General features: G+C 51.5%; 1 protein-coding gene across 1 annotated transcript; it reads left to right on the top strand.

Moving 5' to 3' along the window:
- The first annotated feature begins 770 nt into the window (after window positions 1-770).
- LOC124028763 (low-density lipoprotein receptor-related protein 6-like) lies at window positions 771-12,042 on the top strand. The gene is made up of 4 exons (XM_046340736.1): window positions 771-976; window positions 6,201-6,332; window positions 9,752-9,978; window positions 11,853-12,042. The coding sequence occupies exons 1-4, from the start codon at window positions 937-939 to the stop codon at window positions 12,024-12,026; spliced, it is 573 nt and encodes a 190-aa protein (XP_046196692.1). The 5' UTR covers window positions 771-936; the 3' UTR covers window positions 12,027-12,042.
- Window positions 12,043-14,265: the final 2,223 nt, after the last annotated feature.

Raw genomic sequence — 14,265 nt, 5'->3', positions numbered from 1 at the left:
GGTGTCCAAAGCTCTTAGAAAATTACCCAGAATGACTCACTGCTGTAATCACTGTCCAAGGGGACTCTAATATGTATGGACTCAGGGGTGTGACTACTGATGGAATCAAGACATATGTGTTTTATTCAAATCAAAGTGTATTTGTCACGTGTGCTGAATACAACAGGTGTAGTAGACCTCACAGTGACATGCTGAATACAACAGGTGTAGTAGACCTTACAGTGAAATGCTGAATACAACAGGTGTAGTAGACCTTACAGTGAAATGCTGAATACAACAGGTGTAGTAGACCTTACAGTGAAATGCTGAATACAACAGGTGTAGTAGACCTCACAGTGAAATGCTGAATACAACAGGTGTAGTAGACCGTACAGTGACATGCTGAATACAACAGGTGTAGTAGACCTTACAGTGAAATGCTGAATACAACAGGTGTAGTAGACCTCACAGTGAAATGCTGAATACAACAGGTGGAGTAGACCTCACAGTGAAATGCTGAATACAACAGGTGTAGTAGACCTCACAGTGAAATGCTGAATACAACAGGTGTAGTAGACCTTACAGTGAAATGCTGAATACAACAGGTGTAGTAGACCTCACAGTGAAATGTTTACTTCCTGTAGGGGGCGGGCTGTAGGGGGCGGGCTGTAGCTGCTGTCTGCTGTGTCTCCAGGGAGGACTACTGTTACCACAGTACTAAACTAGTGTCTGTCTCTGTGTCTCCAGGGAGGACTACTGTTACCACAGTACTAAACTAGTGTCTGTCTCTGTGTCTCCAGGGAGGTGGTGGTTAAGGGAGATCTCCCTCACCCCTTCGCTCTGACGCTGTACGAGGACACTCTCTTCTGGACCGACTGGAACACCCATTCCATCCACTCGTGTCAGAAAGAGACCGGGGAGGATCGGAAGAAAGTCCACTCGGACATCTTCTCTCCCATGGATATACACGTCTACAGCCAGAAGAGACAGCCGCTACGTAAGAACACACAGCCTAATCACTGGTCCCACTCACTGTGAATGACATGCTCCTATCCAAAACATAGAATGTTCAGGGCCCGGTCGCCGGTCTTCCTCCTCTGTGATCGGCTAGCTAGGTCTAGGACAACAGATCTGTGACCCTTTAGCTGGGTCTTGGTCAATAGATCTATGATCGGCCAGCTGGGTCTAGGACAATAGATCTATGATCGGCTAGCTAGGTCTCGGACAATAGAGCTATGATCGGCTAACTAGGTCTTGGTCAATAGATCTATGATCGGCCAGCTGGGTCTAGGACAATAGATCTATGATCGGCCAGCTGGGTCTAGGACAATAGATCTATGATCGGCTAACTAGGTCTTGGTCAATAGATCTATGATCGGCTAGCTAGGTCTCGGACAATATAGCTATGATCGGCCAGCTGGGTCTAGGACAATAGAGCTATGATCGGCTAGCTAGGTCTCGGACAATAGACCTATGATCGGCCAGCTGGGTCTCGGACAATAGATCTATTATCGGCTAGCTAGGTCTCGGACAATAGAGCTATGATCGGCTAGCTAGGTCTCGGACAATAGAGCTATGATCGGCTAGCTAGGTCTAGGACAATAGAGCTATGATCGGCTAGCTAGGTCTAGGACAATAGAGCTATGATCGGCTAGCTGGGTCTAGGACAATAGATCTATGATCGGCCAGCTGGGTCTAGGACAATAGATCTATGATCGGCTAGCTAGGTCTCGGACAATATAGCTATGATCGGCCAGCTGGGTCTAGGACAATAGAGCTATGATCGGCTAGCTAGGTCTCGGACAATAGACCTATGATCGGCCAGCTGGGTCTAGGACAATAGATCTATGATCGGCTAGCTGGGTCTAGGACAACAGAAGATTTGTGATGGTCTTGGACAGTAAAGCCCTGTACTCTGAGGTTTAATTCAGATAATTTGTCACAGTGCAGAGGGGACCTGCTACACGTCAATGACCCTGCTGTTACAGCCCCCTTCCCCTGCATGCACAGCTGTCTGCAGGGTCGTGTCGACTCTTGACACTTCTATGCAACTTCTGCTATCAGAATACAAGAGATCACATTGAAAAGACGGTGAGTGGCTTTGTGGTCAGATCTGTCTGACCACTTCAGGAGGTGGTCAGGGATGCACTGTGTGGATTTCTCCTCAGTTTGGACCAATCAGGCTACTGAAAGCGCGTGGAGGGCTACTCATCAGCACTCCACCCACAAATCTCCATAAAATGATACCGTTGGAGGAAATGCGTTCCTAGCTTGTGAGGAACGTGTTCGCTGGCCTCATAAATGCTAGCTAATATTTAGAAGAACATGTTTGTTTTGACTAGTTATGAGTTATGCTAACCCTTTTGCAATCCCTTTAGCATTGATAGCTAACTACTGCAGAGGTTGGCCGGCTAACTACTGCAGAGGTTGGCCGGCTAACTACTGCAGAGGTTGGCCGGCTAACTACTGCAGAGGTTGGCCGGCTAACTACTGCAGAGGTTGGCCGGCTAACTACTGCAGAGGTTGGCCGGCTAACTACTGCAGAGGTTGGCCGGCTAACTACTGCAGAGGTTGGCCGGCTAACTACTGCAGAGGTTGGCCGGCTAACTACTGCAGAGGTTGGCCGGCTAACTACTGCAGAGGTTGGCCGGCTAACTACTGCAGAGGTTGGCCGGCTAACTACTGCAGAGGTTGGCCGGCTAACTACTGCAGAGGTTGGCCGGCTAACTACTGCAGAGGTTGGCCGGCTAACTACTGCAGAGGTTGGCCGGCTAACTACTGCAGAGGTTGGCCGGCTAACTACTGCAGAGGTTGGCCGGCTAACTACTGCAGAGGTTGGCCGGCTAACTACTGCAGAGGTTGGCCGGCTAACTACTGCAGAGGTTGGCGGCTAACTACTGCAGAGGTTGGCCGGCTAACTACTGCAGAGGTTGGCCGGCTAACTACTGCAGAGGTTGGCCGGCTAACTACTGCAGAGGTTGGCCGGCTAACTACTGCAGAGGTTGGCCGGCTAACTACTGCAGAGGTTGGCCGGCTAAAATAATGGTGTGTGTGATGTGTCTGTAGTCCTCTGACAGCAGTGATAATGGTGTCTGTAGTCCTCTGACAGCAGGGATAATGGTGTGTGATGTGCCTGTAGTCCTCTGACAGCAGTGATAATGGTGTCTGTAGTCCCCTGACAGCAGGGATAATGGTGTCTGTAGTCCTCTGACAGCAGGGATAATGGTGTGTGATGTGTCTGTAGTCCCCTGACATCAGTGATAATGGTGTGATGTGTCTGTAGTCCTCTGACAGCAGGGATAATGGTGTGTGATGTGTCTGTAGTCCTCTGACAGCAGGGATAATGGTGTGTGATGTGTGTGTAGTCCTCTGACAGCAGGGATAATGGTGTCTGTAGTCCCCTGACAGCAGGGATAATGGTGTGTGATGTGCCTGTAGTCCTCTGACAACCGGGAATAATGGTGTCTGTAGTCCCCTGACAGCAGGGATAATGGTGTCTGTAGTCCTCTGACAGCAGGGATAATGGTGTGTGATGTGTCTAGTCCTCTGACAGCAGGGATAATGGTGTCTGTAGTCCTCTGACAGCAGTGATAATGGTGTGTGATGTGCCTGTAGTCCTCTGACAGCAGTGATAATGGTGTCTGTAGTCCCCTGACAGCAGGGATAATGGTGTCTGTAGTCCTCTGACAGCAGGGATAATGGTGTGTGATGTGTCTGTAGTCCCCTGACATCAGTGATAATGGTGTGATGTGTCTGTAGTCCTCTGACAGCAGGGATAATGGTGTGTGATGTGTCTGTAGTCCTCTGACAGCAGGGATAATGGTGTCTGTAGTCCCCTGACAGCAGGGATAATGGTGTGTGATGTGCCTGTAGTCCTCTGACAGCAGGGATAATGGTGTCTGTAGTCCCCTGACAGCAGGGATAATGGTGTCTGTAGTCCTCTGACAGCAGGGATAATGGTGTGTGATGTGTCTGTAGTCCTCTGACAGCAGTGATAATGGTGTGTGATGTGTCTGTAGTCCTCTGACAGCAGGGATAATGGTGTCTGTAGTCCTCTGACAGCAGTGATAATGGTGTGTGATGTGTCTGTAGTCCCCTGACAGCAGGGATAATGGTGTGTGATGTGTCTGTAGTCCTTTGACAGCAGGGATAATGGTGTGTGATGTGTCTGTAGTCCTCTGACAGCAGGGATAATGGTGTCTGTAGTCCTCTGACAGCAGTGATAATGGTGTGTGATGTGTCTGTAGTCCCCTGACAGCAGGGATAATGGTGTGTGATGTGTCTGTAGTCCTCTGACAGCAGGGATAATGGTGTGTGATGTGTCTGTAGTCCTGACAGCAGTGATAATGGTGTCTGTAGTCCTCTGACAGCAGGGATAATGGTGTGTGATGTGCCTGTAGTCCTCTGACAGCAGTGATAATGGTGTCTGTAGTCCCCTGACAGCAGGGATAATGGTGTCTGTAGTCCTCTGACAGCAGGGATAATGGTGTGTGATGTGTCTGTAGTCCCCTGACATCAGTGATAATGGTGTGATGTGTCTGTAGTCCTCTGACAGCAGGGATAATGGTGTGTGATGTGTCTGTAGTCCTCTGACAGCAGGGATAATGGTGTGTGATGTGTCTGTAGTCCTCTGACAGCAGGGATAATGGTGTCTGTAGTCCCCTGACAGCAGGGATAATGGTGTGTGATGTGTCTGTAGTCCTCTGACAGCAGGGATAATGGTGTCTGTAGTCCTCTGACAGCAGTGATAATGGTGTGTGATGTGTCTGTAGTCCCCTGACAGCAGGGATAATGGTGTGTGATGTGTCTGTAGTCCTCTGACAGCAGGGATAATGGTGTGTGATGTGTCTGTAGTCCTCTGACAGCAGGGATAATGGTGTCTGTAGTCCTCTGACAGCAGTGATAATGGTGTCTGTAGTCCTCTGACAGCAGTGATAATGGTGTGTGATGTGTCTGTAGTCCTCTGACAGCAGGGATAATGGTGTGTGAAGTGTCTGTAGTCCTCTGACAGCAGGGATAATGGTGTGTGATGTGTCTGTAGTCCTCTGACAGCAGGGATAATGGTGTGTGATGTGTCTGTAGTCCTCTGACAGCAGGGATAATGGTGTGTGAAGTGTCTGTAGTCCTCTGACAGCAGGGATAATGGTGTGTGATGTGTCTGTAGTCCTCTGACAGCAGGGATAATGGTGTGTGATCTGTCTGTAGTCCTCTGACAGCAGTGATAATGGTGTGTGTGTCTGTAGTCCTCTGAAAGCAGGGATAATGATGTCTAGTCCTCTGACAGCAGGGATAATGGTGTGTGATGTGTCTGTAGTCCTCTGACAGCAGGGATAATGGTGTGTGATGTGTCTGTAGTCCTCTGACAGCAGGGATAATGGTGTGTGATGTGTCTGTAGTCCCCTGACAGCAGGGATAATGGTGTCTGTAGTCCTCTGACAGCAGGGATAATGGTGTGTGATGTGTCTGTAGTCCTCTGACAGCAGGGATAATGGTGTGTGATGTGTCTGTAGTCCTCTGACAGCAGGGATAATGGTGTGTGATGTGCCTGTAGTCCTCTGACAGCAGGGATAATGGTGTGTGATGTGCCTGTAGTCCTCTGACAGCAGGGATAATGGTGTGTGATGTGTCTGTAGTCCTCTGACAGCAGGGATAATGGTGTGTGATGTGCCTGTAGTCCTCTGACAGCGGGGATAATGGTGTGTGATGTGTCTGTAGTCCTCTGACAGCAGGGATAATGGTGTGTGATGTGTCTGTAGTCCTCTGACAGCAGGGATAATGGTGTGTGATGTGTTTGTAGTCCTCTGACAGCAGGGATAATGGTGTGTGATGTGTCTGTAGTCCCCTGACAGCAGGGATAATGGTGTCTAGTCCTCTGACAGCAGGGATAATGGTGTGTGATGTGTCTGTAGTCCTCTGACAGCAGGGATAATGGTGTGTGATGTGTCTGTAGTCCTCTGACAGCAGGGATAATGGTGTGTGATGTGCCTGTAGTCCTCTGACAGCAGGGATAATGGTGTGTGATGTGTCTGTAGTCCTCTGACAGCAGGGATAATGGTGTGTGATGTGCCTGTAGTCCTCTGACAGCGGGGATAATGGTGTGTGATGTGCCTGTAGTCCTCTGACAGCAGGGATAATGGTGTGTGATGTGTCTGTAGTCCTCTGACAGCAGGGATAATGGTGTCTGTAGTCCTCTGACAGCATGTCGTCTCCTTCCTGAACAGTGTCTTCACCATGCTCCGTGAACAACGGAGGCTGTTCCCAGCTCTGTCTCCTGTCTCCTATTACACCTCACTACCAGTGTGCCTGTCCCACCGGAGTCCAGCTGCTAGAGGACAGCAAGACCTGCAGAGACGGTGAGCCCTGCACCACAGCCCCCCCTCTTCTGAGCCCTACACCACCACCCCCCCCCCTCTTCTGAGCCCAACACCACCACCCCCCTCTTCTGAGCCCTACACCACAGCCCCCCCCTCTTCTGAGCCCTACACCACAGCCCCCCCCCTCTTCTGAGCCCTACACCACAGCCCCCTCTTCTGAGCCCTACACCACAGCCCCCCTCTTCTGAGCCCTACACCACAGCCCCCTCCTCTTCTGAGCCCTACACCACAGCCCCCCTCTTCTGAGCCCTACACCACAGCCCCCTCTTCTGAGCCCTACACCACAGCCCCCCCCTTCTGAGCCCTACACCACAGAGCCCCCCTTCTGAGCCCTACACCACAGCCCCCCTCTTCTGAGCCCTACACCACAGCCCCCTCTTCTGAGCCCTACACCACAGGCCCCCCCTCTTCTGAGCCCTACACCACAGCCCCCTCTTCTGAACCCTACACCACAGCCCCCCCCTCTGAGCCCTACACCACAGAGCCCCCCCCCCTTCTGAGCCCTACACCACAGCCCCCCCTTCTGAGCCCTACACCACAGCCCCCCTCTTCTGAGCCCTACACCACAGGCCCCCCTCTTCTGAGCCCTACACCACAGCCCCCCTCTTCTGAGCCCTACACCACAGCCCCCCTCTTCTGAGCCCTACACCACAGCCCCCCTCTTCTGAGCCCTACACCACAGCCCCCTCTTCTGAGCCCTACACCACAGCCCCCCCCCTCTTCTGAGCCCTACACCACTGATCTTCCTCTCTCCTTTCCCTCCCTTTCTGAGGTGTTGAGCAGCTGGTGGTGGTGCTGGCTGACCTCTGGTCTCCATGGCAACACCTCTACTCCATTCACTGATTCCCAGCCCTGGTCATCTGTCTCTCCTCGGCTTTCATTGACATGTTGTGGTTCAGTTCCCCCAGTTAACAGGGCGAGGGAGGGGAGTATGTGCTGGTTCCTACTGGGTTAACCCTTTCAGCTGTAGGGTTGGTGCTGGTTCCTACTGGGTTAACCCTTTCAGCTGTAGGGTTGGTGCTGGTTCCTACTGCCTGGGTTAACCCTTTCAGCTGTAGGGTTGGTGCTGGTTCCTACTGCCTGGGTTAACCCTTTCAGCTGTAGGGTTGGTGCTGGTTCCTACTGCCTGGGTTAACCCTTTCAGCTGTAGGGTTGGTGCTGGTTCCTACTGCCTGGGTTAACCCTTTCAGCTGTAGGGTTGGTGCTGGTTCCTACTGCCTGGGTTAAACCTTTCAGCTGTAGGGTTGGTGCTGGTTCCTACTGGGTTAACCCTTTCAGCTGTAGGGTTGGTGCTGGTTCCTACTGCCTGGGTTAACCCTTTCAGCTGTAGGGTTGGTGCTGGTTCCTACTGCCTGGGTTAACCCTTTCAGCTGTAGGGTTGGTGCTGGTTCCTACTGGGTTAACCCTTTCAGTTGTAGGGTTGGTGCTGGTTCCTACTGGGTTAACCCTTTCAGCTGTAGGGTTGGTGCTGGTTCCTACTGCCTGGGTTAACCCTTTCAGCTGTAGGGTTGGTGCTGGTTCCTACTGCCTGGGTTAACCCTTTCAGCTGTAGGGTTGGTGCTGGTTCCTACTGCCTAGGTTAACCCTTTCAGCTGTAGGGTTGGTGCTGGTTCCTACTGGGTTAACCCTTTCAGCTGTAGGGTTGGTGCTGGTTCCTACTGGGTTAACCCTTTCAGCTGTAGGGTTGGTGCTGGTTCCTACTGCCTGGGTTAACCCTTTCAGCTGTAGGGTTGGTGCTGGTTCCTACTGCCTGGGTTAACCCTTTCAGCTGTAGGGTTGGTGCTGGTTCCTACTGCCTTTCAGCTGTAGGGTTGGTGCTGGTTCCTAAACCCTTTCAGCTGTAGGGTTGGTGCTGGTTCCTACTGCCTGGGTTAACCCTTTCAGCTGTAGGGTTGGTGCTGGTTCCTACTGCCTGGGTTAACCCTTTCAGCTGTAGGGTTGGTGCTGGTTCCTACTGCCTGGGTTAACCCTTTCAGCTGTAGGGTTGGTGCTGGTTCCTACTGGGTTAACCCTTTCAGCTGTAGGGTTGGTGCTGGTTCCTACTGCCTGGGTTAACCCTTTCAGCTGTAGGGTTGGTGCTGGTTCCTACTGCCTGGGTTAACCCTTTCAGCTGTAGGGTTGGTGCTGGTTCCTACTGCCTGGTTAACCCTTTCAGCTGTAGGGTTGGTGCTGGTTCCTACTGCCTGGGTTAACCCTTTCAGCTGTAGGGTTGGTGCTGGTTCCTACTGGGTTAACCCTTTCAGCTGTAGGGTTGGTGCTGGTTCCTACTGCCTGGGTTAACCCTTTCAGCTGTAGGGTTGGTTGGTGCTGGTTCCTACTGCCTGGGTTAACCCTTTCAGCTGTAGGGTTGGTGCTGGTTCCTACTGCCTAGGTTAACCCTTTCAGCTGTAGGGTTGGTGCTGGTTCCTACTGCCTAGGTTAACCCTTTCAGCTGTAGGGTTGGTGCTGGTTCCTACTGCCTAGGTTAACCCTTTCAGCTGTAGGGTTGGTGCTGGTTCCTACTGCCTAGGTTAACCCTTTCAGCTGTAGGGTTGGTGCTGGTTCCTACTGGGTTAACCCTTTCAGCTGTAGGGTTGGTGCTGGTTCCTACTGCCTGGGTTAACCCTTTCAGCTGTAGGGTTGGTGCTGGTTCCTACTGCCTGGGTTAACCCTTTCAGCTGTAGGGTTGGTGCTGGTTCCTACTGCCTGGGTTAACCCTTTCAGCTGTAGGGTTGGTGCTGGTTCCTACTGCCTGGGTTAACCCTTTCAGCTGTAGGGTTGGTGCTGGTCCCCCCCCCCTCTTAAGTACTGAGTCACTACGTAGTTCACATGGGCACTGGATGCTATTGTTGCTAGGCACTGGATGCTATTGTTGCTAGGCACTGGATGCTATTGTTGCTAGGCACTGGATGCTATTGTTGCTAGGCACTGGATCTCTTCACCCTCCTGTATATCCCTCTCCCTCTCTCTCTCTCTCCACCCCTCCTGTGGTGTTATCGTGTCCCCACTCAGCCCCCTCCTGTGGTGTTATCGTGTCCCCACTCAGCCCTCCTGTGGTGTTATCGTGTCCCCACTCAGCCCTCCTGTGGTGTTATCGTGTCCCCACTCAGCCCTCCTGTGGTGTTATCGTGTCCCCACTCAGCCCCCTCCTGTGGTGTTATCGTGTCCCCACTCAGCCCTCCTGTGGTGTTATCGTGTCCCCACTCAGCCCTCCTGTGGTGTTATCGTGTCCCCACTCAGCCCTCCTGTGGTGTTATCGTGTCCCCACTCAGCCCCCTCCTGTGGTGTTATCGTGTCCCCACTCAGCCCCCTCCTGTGGTGTTATCGGGTCCCCACTCAGCCCTCCTGTGGTGTTATCGTGTCCCCAGTCAGCCCTCCTGTGGTGTTATCGTGTCCTCTCCTCTCTCACCCCCCTCCAGGTCCCACACAGCTCCTCCTCCTGGCCCGGCGGACTGACCTGCGCCGCATCTCCCTGGATACGCCCGACTTCACCGACATCATCCTCCCGACGGACGACATCCGCCATGCCATCGCCATCGACTATGACCCGGTGGACGGACACATCTATTGGACGGACGACGACGTCCGGGCCATCAGGAGGTCCTACCTGGACGGCTCTGACACTCAGTTCATCGTCACCTCACAGGTCAGTCATCCTGACCTCAGGTCACTAACAGCTGGGCCAGATAGTCACCTCACAGGTCAGTCATCCTAACCTCAGGTCACTAACAGCTGGGACAGATAGTTACCTCACAGGTCAGTCATCCTGACCTCAGGTCACGAACAGCTGGGCCAGATAGTCACCTCACAGGTCAGTCATCCTGACCTCAGGTCACGAACAGCTGGGCCAGATAGTTACTACATTTGGTAACAGCAGCAGAGGTCACTAACAGCTGGGCCAGATAGTTACCTCATTTGGTAACAGCAGAGGTCACTAACAGCTGGGCCAGATAGTTACTACATTTGGTAACAACAGAGGTCACTAACAGCTGGGCCAGATAGTTACTACATTTGGTAACAGCAGCAGAGGTCACGAACAGCTGGGCCAGATAGTTACCTCACAGGTCAGTCATCCTGACCTCAGGTCACTAACAGCTGGGCCAGATAGTTACTGCATTTGGTAACAGCAGAGGTCACTAACAGCTGGGCCAGATAGTTACTGCATTTGGTAACAGCAGAGGTCACTAACAGCTGGGCCAGATAGTCACCTCACAGGTCAGTCATCCTGACCTCAGGTCACGAGCAGCTGGGCCAGATAGTTACTACATTTGGTAACAGCAGCAGAGGTCACTAACAGCTGGGCCAGATAGTTACCTCATTTGGTAACAGCAGAGGTCACTAACAGCTGGGCCAGATAGTTACTACATTTGGTAACAACAGAGGTCACTAACAGCTGGGCCAGATAGTTACTACATTTGGTAACAGCAGCAGAGGTCACGAACAGCTGGGCCAGATAGTTACCTCACAGGTCAGTCATCCTGACCTCAGGTCACTAACAGCTGGGCCAGATAGTTACTGCATTTGGTAACAGCAGAGGTCACTAACAGCTGGGCCAGATAGTTACTGCATTTGGTAACAGCAGAGGTCACTAACAGCTGGGCCAGATAGTCACCTCACAGGTCAGTCATCCTGACCTCAGGTCACGAGCAGCTGGGCCAGATAGTTACTACATTTGGTAACAGTAGAGATCACTAACAGCTGGGCCAGATAGTTACTACATTTGGTAACAGTAGAGATCACTAACAGCTGGGCCAGATAGTTACTTCATTTGGTAACAGCAGCAGAGGTCACTAACAGCTGGGCCAGATAGTTACTACATTTGGTAACAGTGGAGATCACTAACAGCTGGGCCAGATAGTTACTTCATTTGGTAACAGTAGAGGTCACTAACAGCTGGGCCAGATAGTTACTACATTTGGTAACAGCAGCAGAGGTCACTAACAGCTGGGCCAGATAGTCACCTCATTTGGTAACAGTAGAGATCACTAACAGCTGGGCCAGATAGATACTACATTTGTTTACTTCTCTGCAGAGCTGCCTCCAGAACGACGCTAACCTGATCTTCTCTCTTAGGTGAACCATCCTAACCTGATCTTCTCTCTTAGGTGAACCATCCTAACCTGATCTTCTCTCTTAGGTGAACCATCCTGACCTGATCTTCTCTCTTAGGTGAACCATCCTGACCTGATCTTCTCTCTTAGGTGAACCATCCTGACCTGATCTTCTCTCTTAGGTGAACCATCCTGACCTGATCTTCTCTCTTAGGTGAACCATCCTGACCTGATCTTCTCTCTTAGGTGAACCATCCTGACCTGATCTTCTCTCTTAGGTGAACCATCCTGACCTGATCTTCTCTCTTAGGTGAACCATCCTAACCTGATCTTCTCTCTTAGGTGAACCATCCTAACCTGATCTTCTCTCTTAGTGAACCATCCTAACCTGATCTTCTCTCTTAGGTGAACCATCCTAACCTGATCTTCTCTCTTAGGTGAACCATCCTAACCTGATCTTCTCTCTTAGGTGAACCATCCTGACGGCATCGCTGTGGACTGGATCGCCCGGAACCTGTACTGGACGGACACGGGAACGGACCGCATCGAGGTGACACGCCTCAACGGAACCATGAGGAAAATCCTGATATCAGAGGACCTGGACGAGCCACGAGCCATCGTACTGGATCCTGTAGCTGGGTAACTGCTGTCTCTACTAGCCCTGATCCTGTAGCGGGGTAACTGCTGTCTCTATACTAACCCTGAGCCATCGTACTGGATCCTGTAGCGGGGTAACTGCTGTCTCTATACTAACCCTGAGCCATCGTACTGGATCCTGTAGCTGGGTAACTGCTGTCTCTATACTAACCCTGAGCCATCGTACTGGATCCTGTAGCTGGGTACCTGCTGTCTCTATACTAACACTGAACCATCGTACTGGATCCTGTAGCGGGGTAACTGCTGTCTCTATACTAACCCTGAGCCATCGTACTGGATCCTGTAGCGGGGTAACTGCTGTCTCTATACTAACCCTGAGCCATCGTACTGGATCCTGTAGCGGGGTAACTGCTGTCTCTATACTAACCCTGAACCATCGTACTGGATCCTGTAGCTGGGTAACTGCTGTCTCTATACTAACCCTGAACCATCGTACTGGATCCTGTAGCGGGGTAACTGCTGTCTCTATACTAACCCTGAGCCATCGTACTGGATCCTGTAGCTGGGTAACTGCTGTCTCTATACTAACCCTGAACCTGTAGCTGGGTAACTGCTGTCTCTATACTAACCCTGAACCATCGTACTGGATCCTGTAGCTGGGTAACTGCTGTCTCTATACTAACCCTGATCCTGTAGCGGGGTAACTGCTGTCTCTATACTAACCCTGATCCTGTAGCTGGGTAACTGCTGTCTCTATACTAACCCTGAACCATCGTACTGGATCCTGTAGCGGGGTAACTGCTGTCTCTATACTAACCCTGAACCATCGTACTGGATCCTGTAGCGGGGTAACTGCTGTCTCTATACTAACCCTGAGCCATCGTACTGGATCCTGTAGCTGGGTAACTGCTGTCTCTATACTAACCCTGAACCATCGTACTGGATCCTGTAGCGGGGTAACTGCTGTCTCTATACTAACCCTGAACCATCGTACTGGATCCTGTAGCTGGGTAACTGCTGTCTCTATACTAACCCTGATCCTGTAGCTGGGTAACTGCTGTCTCTATACTAACCCTGAACCATCGTACTGGATCCTGTAGCGGGGTAACTGCTGTCTCTATACTAACCCTGAACCATCGTACTGGATCCTGTAGCGGGGTAACTGCTGTCTCTATACTAACCCTGAACCATCGTACTGGATCCTGTAGCGGGGTAACTGTCTCTATACTAACCCTGAGCCATCGTACTGGATCCTGTAGCGGGGTAACTGCTGTCTCTATACTAACCCTGAACCATCGTACTGGATCCTGTAGCTGGGTAACTGCTGTCTGTATACTAACCCTGAGCCATCGTACTGGATCCTGTAGCTGGGTACCTGCTGTCTCTATACTAACCCTGAGCCATCGTACTGGATCCTGTAGCGGGGTAACTGCTGTCTCTATACTAACCCTGAACCATCGTACTGGATCCTGTAGCGGGGTAACTGCTGTCTCTATACTAGCCCTGAACCATCGTACTGGATCCTGTAGCGGTAACTGCTGTCTCTATACTAACCCTGAACCATCGTACTGGATCCTGTAGCGGGGTAACTGCTGTCTCTATACTAGCCCTGAACCATCGTACTGGATCCTGTAGCTGGGTACCTGTCTCTATACTAGCCCTGAACCATCGTACTGGATCCTGTAGCGGGGTAACTGCTGTCTCTATACTAACCCTGATCCTGTAGCTGGGTACCTGCTGTCTCTATACTAACCCTGAACCATCGTACTGGATCCTGTAGCTGGGTAACTGCTGTCTCTATACTAACCCTGAACCATCGTACTGGATCCTGTAGCGGGGTAACTGCTGTCTCTATACTAACCCTGAACCATCGTACTGGATCCTGTAGCTGGGTACCTGCTGTCTCTATACTAACCCTGAACCATCGTACTGGATCCTGTAGCGGGGTAACTGCTGTCTCTATACTAACCCTGAACCATCGTACTGGATCCTGTAGCGGGGTAACTGCTGTCTCTATACTAACCCTGAACCATCGTACTGGATCCTGTAGCGGGGTAACTGCTGTCTCTATACTAACCCTGAACCATCGTACTGGATCCTGTAGCGGGGTAACTGCTGTCTCTATACTAACCCTGAGCCATCGTACTGGATCCTGTAGTGGGGTAACTGCTGTCTCTATACTAACCCTGAGCCATCGTACTGGATCCTGTAGCTGGGTAACTGCTGTCTCTATACTAACCCTGAACCCATCGTACTGGATCCTGTAGCTGGGTAACTGCTGTCTC

Source organism: Oncorhynchus gorbuscha, unplaced genomic scaffold, assembly GCF_021184085.1.
Source record: "Oncorhynchus gorbuscha isolate QuinsamMale2020 ecotype Even-year unplaced genomic scaffold, OgorEven_v1.0 Un_scaffold_4817, whole genome shotgun sequence".
Taxonomy (NCBI): domain Eukaryota; kingdom Metazoa; phylum Chordata; class Actinopteri; order Salmoniformes; family Salmonidae; genus Oncorhynchus; species Oncorhynchus gorbuscha.
The sequence above is the reverse complement of the archived record's forward strand: the minus strand, read 5'-3'. Positions and strand labels throughout refer to the sequence as shown.

Coding starts and splice junctions, on each gene's coding strand:
- LOC124028763 (XM_046340736.1), top strand. CDS start 937: ATGGATATACACGTCTACAGCCAGAAGAGACAGCCGCTAC. Junction 977..6,200: donor CCAGAAGAGACAGCCGCTAC/GTAAGAACACAC, acceptor CTTCCTGAACAG/TGTCTTCACCATGCTCCGTG. Junction 9,979..11,852: donor AGTTCATCGTCACCTCACAG/GTCAGTCATCCT, acceptor CTTCTCTCTTAG/GTGAACCATCCTGACGGCAT.